General features: G+C 42.1%; 1 protein-coding gene and 1 long non-coding RNA gene across 2 annotated transcripts in view; one reads left to right on the top strand and one right to left on the bottom strand.

Moving 5' to 3' along the window:
- The window catches only part of LOC308081740, a 143,337-nt gene that overhangs the window by 92,653 nt on the left and 37,729 nt on the right, over positions 1 to 12,955 (bottom strand). The gene's annotated exons all lie outside the window — the stretch shown is intronic.
- Positions 1 to 12,955, top strand: part of nckap1l (NCK associated protein 1 like) — a 40,283-nt gene that overhangs the window by 17,734 nt on the left and 9,594 nt on the right. The window contains exons 15-23 of the mRNA XM_080424997.1: positions 641 to 699; positions 997 to 1,142; positions 1,546 to 1,678; positions 2,397 to 2,516; positions 3,644 to 3,783; positions 4,869 to 5,000; positions 6,853 to 7,071; positions 7,969 to 8,099; positions 12,541 to 12,686. Of these exons, the coding sequence (XP_080281123.1) occupies positions 641 to 699; positions 997 to 1,142; positions 1,546 to 1,678; positions 2,397 to 2,516; positions 3,644 to 3,783; positions 4,869 to 5,000; positions 6,853 to 7,071; positions 7,969 to 8,099; positions 12,541 to 12,686 (1,226 nt within the window). The remainder of the gene's footprint in view (positions 1 to 640; positions 700 to 996; positions 1,143 to 1,545; positions 1,679 to 2,396; positions 2,517 to 3,643; positions 3,784 to 4,868; positions 5,001 to 6,852; positions 7,072 to 7,968; positions 8,100 to 12,540; positions 12,687 to 12,955) is intronic.

Genomic DNA, 12,955 nt, shown 5'->3' with positions numbered 1-12,955 from the left:
TTTTACTGTAATCCACAAAAGTGTGACTGTGTTTTTATCAGCAGTTGCCAGTTAAGCTTATCAAAGAGAAAATGTGGTTTGATCTGCGTTTGCTATAACCACACCAGACCATTCAGTAATAATTAAACCAGTACACAAGTGATTGCTGTAATTTAAAGTTCTCTATAACCAGCAATGTGAGTGATAATTCTGTGTATCAAATATCATTTTATTCCAAGGCAATCAATGTCGAACTGCCTCTTCCATGGGCAGAAAGGTAGAGAGCGTAAGATAGTCCTAGGCATAACCATAAGGCTCTTACAGGCAATGACACCCGGCACGCTGATTGGTTTTATTAATGGATCGCCCAAACCACACCTACAGTATGCATGTAAGGTGTAGCGCAGGTGTTTTAGGGATAAGGCTGGAGTCGCAAGACAGCTACTCGGCCACGGGAACGCCCCTTGTGCAATGCTAAATCCCCAAAATAATAGTGGGTAGCGCGACTTGGGCGCAAAATAGGGCCCTCAGTGTACATGCATTGTTTTCTTTTCTGTCAAACAAGCAAAATACAGTACAACATGTTGAATAAATATGAGTTGCAACGCAGTCTGTAACATTCATTTCAATAACATGGATGGCTTTACATTTCTCACCACAGTTGAAAGAAAGGAGGAGTTTGACTTCTCTGCACTTAGATTGGATTGGCTGAGATTACAGGTACAGTTCATTGTACAGTACAAAAGTGTCACTAAATTGTTAGCAATGTTCATTTTCTTAAATTGTCACCATTCATTCAGAGTGGGTCATGACAATGGCATTATTATTAAGACAGGGGAAAGCAAATAACAGGATGTACCATCAAAACACACAGTAAAATCCCCAGAGTGTATTTATGTATTTGTATCTCTTAGAGTGCACAAATTGAACCAAATCGAACCGTAAGGTCCATTTGGTTCCATTTGTACACAGAGTTAAATCATTTTCACAGTGTCATTGTTTGTCACCTTGTACCAGGCTTACACAAGCATAAACAAGGCTCCTCTGGCGCTGAAGGAGTACCCTGACCTGGCCAAGGTGATGAACCTGACTCAGTTTCACACCAGGATGGTGGACAATGTGGAAGAGATGCTGGCAGAGGTCTCAGACCTATCCATACTGTGGTCAGTTCTCCTTCTGGTCTATTTAGAGATGATCCTCTGTACGTGATTGTACTGCAATGCATTGGTTCTCAACGTGTGTGGGGTCTGGGAACCCCCAGGGGTCCTTGAGGGGTTTCCAGGGGGTCCCCAGCTAAATGATAGATTGTTAGGATTCAAATCGAGACGAAAAAGGCTGAGATCACTGCTATATTGTGCTGTACAGTACTGTTCTTTGATTGATTGATTTAATATTTTATTAGACAGAAATGCAAAGTAGAGTCAAACACTTACTGCAGTCTAAAAGGATCACACACAAAAAAGTCCAGTGGACTTGTTTCCATTGAGAATAACCTCCTAGAATATCAGTCATCTAGTATGCCGCTGCGTATGAAGTTGACTTGAACTGTTGACTCCTCCATCTTAGTTTCTACCCGCGGGTGTTTGAGAAGATGTTCACGCTCTGTAACGGCGAGGCCAGCATGAAACGCTACCTCATGGCTTTTCCAATGGTCTGCTCCCACTTCAACCGCAGCGGACACCCTCTCTGCCCAGAGGAGGTCAGTATTGAGACACCACACATACATTCGTGGAAATAGGAGGGTCCCTCCTGGCAGCACTTCTGCCTCACAATCTGGTTTATAACACATTCCTGTCAACTGAATGAGCATGTCACAACAGCTGCACAGCACATGAATAGGTTTTAATACGTTTTTGAGCAAGTCACTCACTTGTTTACAGCTTAAAGCAAGGACCTTAGTAGAATTACATGATTATTGATTGCTGTCATATAGTATATGTTTTATCTCTCTTTGTGCAGTGCTGTCATACAGTATAATAGCAGAGATTTGGGAGTTGATGAGTTGAGTATTTAAAATGTTTTGCCAAGCTTTGTGAAAAGCAGCTGTACTCATCACGGGTATGGGAGTCTTACAAAGAAATGTCCCCTCAATAACCATGGGAATAGTAAGACACCGATAACTAAAACATAATTCACATGAAGTGGAGTAGCTCACAGAAGGAAAAACAATTTGAAAACGTCAGTGAATTTCAGGCTAAATTTAACTAATGTGGGAGACATCTCTCTGCGTGTTGTCTCACTGTGTGTGTGTGTGCGTGCGCGCACACACACGTGAGTGCGTGCGTGTGCGTGTGTGTGTGTTTCTACAGTACATACACACATTTATGTCTACATACTTGCGCGTGCGTATATGTACACACGCGGAGTCACAAACACAATCTCATATACAGTGTGTATATATGTATTTATGTGTCCAGAAAGAGGCCATTCAGAAGAAGAGTCTGCGTCTGTGTGTGACATTCCTGGAGCACATCGCCAAGCAGACCTGCAATGTCATCTTAGAGATATGTGCTGAGCAGTGCAACCTCAATGACCAGGTGAAGTTTGACTCCATCACTATTACGGCTGTCAGACCCATATATCTTTTGGGACGATATTATTGTTATTTTTTTTACAACATCAGTAATAAGTATCGGCAACTATGCAGCCGGTGTATCCCTATATTTTATCCACTTTCAACCCGACACCCCTACAGTATTTTGGGCATGTCATTATAGCCAAATTATTTCAAAAGTTTTTAAAGATTTTCAAAAATGGCAGGTCTACAAGCTCACAACCTGTTTGTGACGTGTTATGACCTTTTAAATTGGCTATTTTTTTAATAGGTTTATTTGCTTATAAATTAACTACTTGAACCCCAGCATCCATATTGTGGGGGAACATTAGCCAAAAATAGCCACAACTTGACACAACACAAGCTTTATTTTTGGTGAAAACTAAAGATATTTGATGTAGACAGAAAGAAGTGGTCCAAGTAGTGCCAAGTCAGGTCTAGATTACTAAGTCTAGAGGGTTTAATTGGTCAAATAATCAAATGTAGTTTCTCAAATTGATTTAAAAATGTTGCACTTTTTGCCAAAAATATCATTCGATACATCAGTAATCAGTAGTCTAGGTCTAGGACTCTCCAAACTTGGGAACGGCATCGGATCTAAAAATCTAATTACTGTCAGATTGAGACTGACTCTGCCAAGAAGAACCCTACCTCCAATTAACATCACACTAGTCACAGCTTGGCTCCATTACCTTTAGACATACTGTAGCAGAAAGTTTGAATCAAATGATGTTAAGGCTTATAATCACGAGGGCGGTACAACAAGCTGTTGTTTTTTCCAATTCCCAGTGGAAAGTATGACTAGTGGTTTACTTTTGAAGTGTCAAAGAAAAACTCCCAACCGTCTTTCAACATCTTACCAAATATTTACTCCCACTTGAACTAACTCTCTCTCTCTCTCTCTCTCTCTCTCTCTCTCTCTCTCTCTCTCTCTCTCTTTCTCTCTCTCTCTCTCTCTAAAAGCAAAATAACAAACATGTGTGCTTTTGCTGTTAGAAAACATAAGAATATAAAAAACAAGCAGCAATTTATTTATCAAATGTATTTTACGTTATCTGCTCTTCTCTGTCTCTCTCTGCCGCCGTCACTCTCTGCGTGACAACCCATTAGTTGCTTCCCAAACACTGTGCCGAGACCATCAGCAGGGCCCGCAATAAGAAGCAAAAGAAGCCAGTACCTAAGAAAGGGGAGGTGCAGAAAGAGAAGCCAGGAGCCGAGAGCCTGAGGAAAGACAGAGCTGTTGTCACCAAGTCAGTTTTCATTGATTCTTCTCTCCTTGATTTATACTTTGTATGCCACACGTTGTGAGCTTGTAGATAAGCTATTTTCGTTAAGCATTTTAGTTCAGAATTAAGCATTTCACGATCACCATCTCTTTCTCTTCTTGTCCGTCTATCTTAACATAGTATTACATAACACAGCCTGTTCTTGCCACGTGCTCATGTTCACTTTGGTGGATTAATCTGCAATTCGGGTGGCAAGATCAAGACAATTATTGTTTGGTGGCTTTTTGTGAACTTCTTGACGTAAGTTTATTCTTGTTAAAGGATATATATATATTTTTTAAAGCTATTCCATACATATCAAGTGTTTGGTATAATTATGAAAAATAACTGTATAGGCTAGGGCATAATTGTATTTATTGACTGTACTGAACATATTTACTTGCACAACAATATATGATATTGAGATCAATATCAGCCTCCAATGCAATCGTTTAATTGCTTAGAAGTGCCAGAAATAGTCAGATCCCCAGCAACGTTTCTGTGCAATCTCCTTCAAACCATTATGGATTTCAGGTCCCTCTGGTAACAAAGTCTTCCAGGATGATAATGCCTTCATCTATCAGGTACAAAGTGTTTCAAACGGCATCTGAAATAGCCGCATAAAACTGGAGCAGATCACTTCAACGTATGGCTAGTATATGCTGAAGTGATATGCCTTCTAGGAATTGAGAAAGCTAAAATGTCTCCTGGGACCTGAGTGGGTGGGGGTGGGAAATCGTGTCAGAAGCCAGTGCTCGAAAAATCCCCACATAATAGAGGTCCTGTGCCTGGGGGAAGATTTTACATTACAGTATGTTGGTGTTCCTCTTATTTTGGGTGTGACCTGAATCTAACTGTGTAGCTCCTTAATTAGCTCTGATCCTCGTTCATCCTCATTTAAGACTCTTTCAGATTTTTTTTTTCTGTTACTCATCAAAATGTTTATGACGCAATTTGTTTGAGAAAAATGCAGTCACTGTCAAAATATTTGTTCCCAGTTCTTAAAGAGTCGTATTCTCTCTCTCTCTCTCTCTCTCTCTCTCTCTCTCTCTCTCTCTCTCTCGTTCCAGTATGGACAAGATGCATCATAACCTGACAGAGATGTGCACCGCCTTCAGCTTCTGCAGTGACTTCATCGTTTTTGATCACATCGTTGTTCCCACTGAATTTCTGATATCTCATCTGGAGACACGCCTTTCTGAGTAGGTGCTATATGTTCAGGAAACGGCCAACAGTTTGAGGAGGTGGCCATTGAGCAGGGATGGGGGTTACTAAATGGGACAGAATTCAAAGTTGAAAACGTACTGTTTTCTAAGGAAGTGGAAAAGTAACAGAACATTTACTGTTAAAGTGCATTGTCCAAAATGGAACACTCCATGTTAGTAGTACTCATAACTATTCTTCCATACATACATGTGTATGTGTATGGCTTTGCTACGCGCCAAGCTTGTCGGATCGTTATACCTATTGTCAGAAGTATGGTACCTGGAGGCCAGACTATGACATCAGTAGTATTATGAGGCCAGCATTGTGTGTGTCTGTCTGTATAAATGCCCATTGCCCGACATTGCACGTGCAAAATACGGCATAACGTACTTGGAGGACAGTCTATAAGGTCAGCACTGTGCTCGGTACCCAGTGCTGCTCAGGTTATTGCGTGATAGTTTAAAGCCAGTCTATGATGACTCACCTATGACATCCATCAATACAGTGACTTATGTGTGTGTCTGTCTATCACAACCCATTGCCCGGCAATGTGCAGGCGAAATAGGCACAAAGTACATTGAGGCCACTCTGTGGGGGGTTATCACACTGAGGCATTGTTGCTAAAGGCGCCGACACTTCAGAAACTCCTGGCGAAACAACACATCAGGAAAAACAGCATGGTGCGCCTGTGGAGCGGGCCTGCGTGCGTAACCGAGTGATCAAATGATTAATCACCTCGAAAAAATTGTTTCAAGCAGATGTCTTGCTGTTGCTGTGCTACTGTGGGATGGATAAGTATTTGAATAATAATGGGTGACCTTGAATTATACAATGATAGTTCATCATAATTAAATGCCGCTAATATTAGCTAGCTTTTGTCTGCACCAGTTCTTACCACATCTACCAGCATCAAAACATAAAGGAGCGCTACATACTTTAGACAGACATGCACTCTGTCTGTCTGTCTGTCAGTCTGTCAGTCTGTCTGTCTGTCTGTCTGTCTGTCTGTCTGTCTGTCTGTCTGTCTGTCTGTCTGTCTGTCTGTCTGTCTGTCTGTCTGTCTGTCTGTCTGTCTGTCTGTCTGTCTGTCTGTCTGTCTGTCTGTCTGTCTGTCTGTCTGTCTGTCTGTCTGTCTGTCTGTCTGTCTGTCTGTCTGTCTGTCTGTCTGTCTGTCTGTCTGTCTGTCTGTCTGACCGTCCATCGAATTCCTCAGCACAATTTCTTAACAAGCCTGTCTGCTTGAGAAACGTGTGAACTCTACTTTGGCGTCCGATTGCCCGGTTGTTTTGCAGCCACTCAGAAAACGAGAGGAGATCTGCCATGTCACGCCACTGCTCTGCGTCATCTCAATTGTATTTAGATTAGGGGCTTGGTACCAGGGCAACTTAATGTTTCCGTGCACATGTGCTCTGCTTAGGCTCCGTGTCTCAGTTGATGATTATCTCCCCAGTCCCCCTTAAATTAGGGCCCCTGAGTGGCAGACAACTTACTATAATGGTTCCCTTCCCAGACACATTTGTAAATACAACTGTAGGTCAGAAGAACGACAGTGAGAGAGAGAGAGAGAGAGAGAGAGAGAGAGAGAGAGAGAGAGAGAGAGAGAGAGAGAGAGAGAGAGAGAGAGAGAGAGAGAGAGAGAGAGAGAGAGAGAGAGAGAGAGAGAGAGAGAGAGAGAGAGAGAGAGAGAGATAAAACACAGTGAGTCCCCTACAGCAGTGAATGTGACGAATGCCACCACGCTACGATGGCTCGTTTAGCCCCGTTTTAAGGCAGCAACATCTGTCCGGGCCAATTTGCCCCCGAGCCGTGAGCTAAGCAGAAGTGACGTGGTTTGAATGTCATTCCTAGGATCATCGTGAGAATGGCCAAAATCAGCCAGACCACCCAGGAGATAAAGCGTCCTTCAGACCTCCTGGCGGCGGTCAGGGCCTACATGAGCAGCCTACAGAGCCTGTCCAGCTACATGAACGTAGATGTCAGCAGGCTGCTGAGGAGCGTCCTTCTGCAGCAGACCCAGCCGCTGGACTCGCAGGGAGCAGTGACCATCACAACCCTCTACACCAACTGGTGCGTGCATTATGTCAAGGGTTCCCAAACCTTTCTGGCCGCAACACCCCAAAAATAATCATATTTGAACTGAAGACCCCCCCACACACCCTTGAAATTGTAGGTTTCACAGATAAATATTGTGAAAACAACTGATCTACAAGCTCATAAAGCCTCACTGTGCGAGGCGTTGTGAGCTTGTAGATCAGCTGTTTTCACAATGTTTGCCTCTTTCTTACGTAATATTTGACAATTTGGTATCAAAAAGGTCTTAAAAGTAATTAAAAACTTAAAAAATGTGCAGATACCCTGTATGCATTTGTACTGTACAGTATGTTGGTTTGTTTACTGTTGAGTGAGAAAACAATGTTGCACATTAAGCTAATCATCTTGGGACCCCCCAAAATAATTTGGGGACCACCAGTTTGGGAACCACTGCATTATGTGATGCATACTTACTGTATGAGATCTTTACTGGCATACGCTTGCTGTCGGGTGGAAACCTTGTTGTCACTAAGTCAGTCCAAAACCGATACTTTTCAGGAAATGGAAAAAAGGAACCTGAGTTCCAATGAATCTAATGGTAGTTACAGTATGATTTAGTCACATGCTTCCCTTAATTAGTTTCATTGGTTAAATATTTATAAAGCCCACAGACACACTTAACACACTTAACCACTCAACTTTCAGAAATAGCTAAAATAGCCGATCTATAAGCTCACAATGCATTGCATGGCGATGCATTGTGAACTTGTAGATTGTAGGTACTTTGGCACTCTTGTAAGTGGGGCATTAATTTACCAAAAAAACTAAAAAACATAAAAAGATGAAATATGGAGATACAAGGTTTCTGGCCGACAGCGACGATATACGGTACACATGTTCTCTGAAGGTTAAGCATGTATTGTACCTCCCCAGGTACCTGGAGGGGCTTCTGCGTCAGGCTAGCACTTCCCTCATCGCCCACTGTCCCAGCAGGCACTGCTTCGTCAACCACACTACCGAAAATGAGCAGAACTTCAGTGCAGAAGAGTACTCCGACATAACAGGTCAGCATTGGCGGAGTGCCAATTACTCCATCATTTACCAAGTGTCACTTGGTTAACGTGAAAACAAACCCCCACTTTGTAGAAATACAGCCCATTACAATCACAGTTAATTACAATAGAGATAATTATTTCCCTCTCATCGTCACCTTTGTCTTTCTCTTTCCTGCAGTATAGAGCATGGCCATTTTGTGGTGCCACAAATAGAAAGCCCACACATTTTCCCCATAAATTTACGAAAATATTTATATTAATTATTTTAAGCCTGAACCATGACCATAAAACATTTGATTCTGTGTCAAAAAATATTTGAATATTTAATGGTGATATTATATACTATATTTAATAAATACCCTTTTTGAGCTTTCTATCCGTGGAACCACAAAATGGCCACCACTACTATGCTCTATATGACAGAACGATTAATTCCACACACAGTATGTCACTAGTGATTGCCCCACGTTCCCCAAGTAGGTCGGCAACTGCGTCAGATAACAGTCATCAAAGATATGCAAAGCCTAGTGTCCATAGCAACAGCTGTAATCTTTGGAATTTTGATGTTGCCACGCACACTAGCTAGCAATGTTTTTGACTTGATGTCCAATGCTATTGTAGTTATGAGTTACAGGGTATGACCATATAAAGTATCAAAGAACTTTGGCTGGTTGTACATAGATCATCAGAGCAGTGCTGTTATGGAGAAAATATGTACCTGCAACTTGTTCTTTAAATATTTTTGGGCCTTTTTTTTTGATAATGCCCAGTGAAGAGAGACAGGAAACAGGGAGAGAGAGAGTCTCCAACTTTGGTTGTTTTAGCTTCTTTTTCTTTTCTTTTAAAACAAATATATTTTGGGGCCTTTATTGATATAATAGTGCACAGTGAAGAGAGACAGGAAACAGAGAGAGAGAGAGAGAGAGAGAGAGAGAGTTGAGGAGTGACAGCAAGGGTCCGCCAGGCTCGGGAATTGAATCAGGGACTTGTCAGGCATCAGAGCCTATGTGGCTCTGATGTGGCTCTGATGTGGCTCCTCACATTAACCCATTCAATCCGAGAACACATCTCTGTCATTTTAGATTTCTTTGGCTATTCAAAAATAGCAGATGTACAAGCTCATGACGTGACCCTATGAGCTTGTAGATCTGCTATTTTTGAAAAAGAAATCGTGAAAATGTGTGCAAATCTTTGAATCTTGGAACAAAATATTTTTAGATGGGGGCTCCGTGGAAAAATATCATTTTGGGTGGTCCTTGACATGAAAACGTTTGAGAACCACTGATATTATAGCAACGTAAGTTAAAAAAAAAAAAAAAAAAAAACTGTTAGGATTCAGAATACAATACATAGATTGGTGAACCAATAGGAAGCGGCGCTGGTACCGAGCGCAAGGCTTTGGATCCGCCCTTCAAGACCTTCGATAAGGCTGGCTCCTCCAGTCTAATGTTAAAGTAATACAATGCAGGTCCACAAATAACGATTTTTAGCAACCTCTGCTGGTCACTACCGTCATTGCAGGCCTGTAGTGGATGCCTGCATTACCCAGAATTCCATTTGTTTTCACCGGAAGACGGAAGCGTTTCAAAAAGCGTTCTTTTAATTGTTTTATACTATCTGCGGATCGTTTCTCTTAGCCAGTGGAGCTTTAGTTACCGTGTGCTGTGTTTTCTTTTGCTGTTGTTTTTCCATATTCAAATCCTATAATCTCTTTAAAACAGCGTGAGATTCCTTTTTGTTATTAGCGCGGTAATTCCTGGCCAAATAGGAAACCGGTGCGGTAGTTCCTGGCCAAACAGGAAACCGGTGCATTTCCGTTTCCGTTTTCCGGCCGGATGACGTCATTTTCGCGGGAAACACGTCCCTGTCAACTTTCAATAGAAAATATGTTTATATAAGGCTTTCGGGGGTAAAATTCATGGAGTGGGTGTTGTGAAACATTTGCCACTCACAAAAGATATACAATTTAACTTTAGTTTATGTTTTAAAGTTACCTAGTATTAACTACTTTGGCTGGGGACCCCCTGGAACCCCCCTGGGGGTCCCCAGACCCCACTTTGAGAACCAATGTACTAGAGCACTCGTGCAGTTTCAGTTCACTAGTTTGACGACACACGACGAGGACCATTATCACTCATGAGGAAGTTTAGGTCATTATTGTTCTTCATTCTACCCACAGCTATGACAATGTTTGGGAGAATGTAAACTTCGTCTCATCACATCCTTATACTCCACCTCCTATTATTTCATCACCATTAGTTGTTATTGTTTCTCACCACCTACACTCTTCCGCTTGCGGGAACTGGTGACCTCCAGCTGTATAACTGTAGCTAACAATGTTGTACTATTGAGTCACTCGCACACAGACGTTGGTATTACTTGCGAGGACAGCAGCATTTTAGGCTCGCTATTTCTAGTTATGAATGGGTTAGGGTTTTTTTGACTTAACACTAACCCTAACCCCAACCCCTATGCCTAAATCTAACCACAAACCTCATCCTAACCCCACCCCCTAAACCTAGCCCCTAAATGCCTAATCCTCACCCTGAGCCCAACCTGAATTTCAGCCTAATTGTAATAAGCATTGGCTCAAAGAAAACTTTGTTGCACAACATGGTCCTTTAAAGTTTGATTTCTCAAGTTCCATTATTATATACTTGTCACCTGGCCCTCATGAGTATAGCCACACACACACACACACACACACACACACACACACACACACACACACACACACACACACACACACACACACACACACACACACACACACACACACACACTCTCACACACCACAGCGAGAGAGAGAGAGTCATGCTTTTAAGTATTCATTGACATGCAGGGTACCTTAGGGATCATTCCACCTCCATGGACTCCCACAGATTTTCAACATCATTGTCTCTATTTATTTCAATGTTCTCTGTCCCTCCCTCCTTCACGATGACTCACTCTTAGGTCCACCGTATCCAATCTTAACCACTTAAGCCTCTACACTTTAGTAAACTCTGATTTGGCTCTGTACTTGGACTGCTTTTTACGTCTACGCCAAATCTCCTCGCCAAAAATAGCCGATCTACAGTTTGCGTTGTGAGCTTGTAGATCGGCTATTTTTGGCTAATGTTCCTTCCAGAATACGGATGCTGGGGTTCAAGTGGTTAAACACGCACACTCATAACCCATACCAGGGTTCCATTTGCCTCTGCTTTTGATAGCCCCCCCTGGTCATTAATTGTTATCAACGGTAGGGTCATACCATTAAATACATGCATTTCCTTTGGGAAATGTAGATTCTTTGATATGTAGGCTATGTTTGATAATAATTCAAATATATGTTAACCGCATTAACCCTGGTATCCATATGATTCTTTAAATGAAAAAAAAAAGCAGATCTACAAGCTCACAGTGCATCACAATGCTAGCTTGTAGATTTGCTATTTTCGCCATATTTTGTTAGCCTGGTATCCAGCCTGCTTCGCTACGTTCGGCTGACTTTTTTTTCTCTCTTCGCTTCTCAGTCTGGAAAGCCTCCTATCTCCAAGGGAGGCGGGACATGCCAAAAGCTTCGAAAACTAACGTGGCTTCTGATTGGTCTGTGGTGCGGGGCGGGACCAAAAAAACAGTGTGATCGTTGTGATTCGTCATTCGTTTTGAACAACATCCAATCAGCAACGACGTTGCCCAACGTAACATACGACGTTGCCCAACGTAACATATGTAGTTCCAGTGTAGTTCTGCAAAACCTTCCAATGGGAGGCTTTCCAGACTGAGAAGCGAAGAGAGAAAAAAAAGTCAGCCGAACGTAGCGAAGCAGGCTGGATACCAGGCTAATATTTTGTCCCCTTTGGATAGAGTTTCTGGCTTCATGTGATCGTTTTTGCATTCATTGTGTCCAGTGGTGGAAAGTACTCAAGTTCTGTACTTAAGTACAATTATGAGGCACTTTTACTTTACTGGAGTATTTCCAATTTGCAATACTTTTACTTCTACGCCAATACATCTCAGAGGCAAATATTGTACTTTTACTCCACTACAATTATTTGAAAACTTTAGTTACTAGTTGCTTTGTAGATTTTGATTATTATTACAAACCACTTCAGCCCTATATACATTTCGTCCATTTGAAATAGCCGATCTACAAGCTCTCAATGCATCGCGATGCGACGCATTGTGAGCTTGTAGATCTGCAATTTTCAAAAGCTTTTAGACATGTCATACATTTGAAGAATTGTGAAATGGGACATTCTGTATAATTACTACTTTCTACTTTTGGTACTTTAAGTACATTTTGATTCCAATACTTTTGTACTTTTACTCAAGTAAATTTAGAATTCCGGACTTTTACCTGTAACAGAGTACTTCTACAATGCAGTATTGATACTTTTACTTAAGTAAAACATTTGAGTACTTTTTCCACCACTGATTGTGTGACATGTCACTGTGTTGTGAACAGAGCTCCAGGCCCTGGCTGAGCTCATTGGTCCATACGGGCTGAAGTTTCTGAGTGAGAACCTCATGTGGCACATCACCTCTCAAGTCAGCGAGTTGAAGGTAAGACGCAATGCACTGTTTCTCAATGTCTGGATCGGAGCCCACCAGGTGTCCAAACGGACCCTTGCAGGTCTGTAACTCTTGAGTGTATAAATGGAACCATATTTCTTTGGGACCCCAAATCGAAATGAACGGTGTTTACTTAGCTCTGACAGTACGTTTTAACAGCGGGCGACTCTCGGGCGATCGCCGGCGACATCGTCCAAAAGATAAAGAAAATCCATCTTTCATCGCCCCCCCGCCCACTTCGCCCTATCGCCAGTAGTCGCCGGCTCTCATAGACATATAATGCACTTCCGGAAAATACTATCCTGATC

The sequence above is a fragment of the Gymnoscopelus braueri genome (genome assembly GCF_963280865.1).
Source record: "Gymnoscopelus braueri genome assembly, chromosome: 3".
NCBI lineage: Eukaryota > Metazoa > Chordata > Actinopteri > Myctophiformes > Myctophidae > Gymnoscopelus > Gymnoscopelus braueri.
The sequence above is the reverse complement of the archived record's forward strand: the minus strand, read 5'-3'. Positions and strand labels throughout refer to the sequence as shown.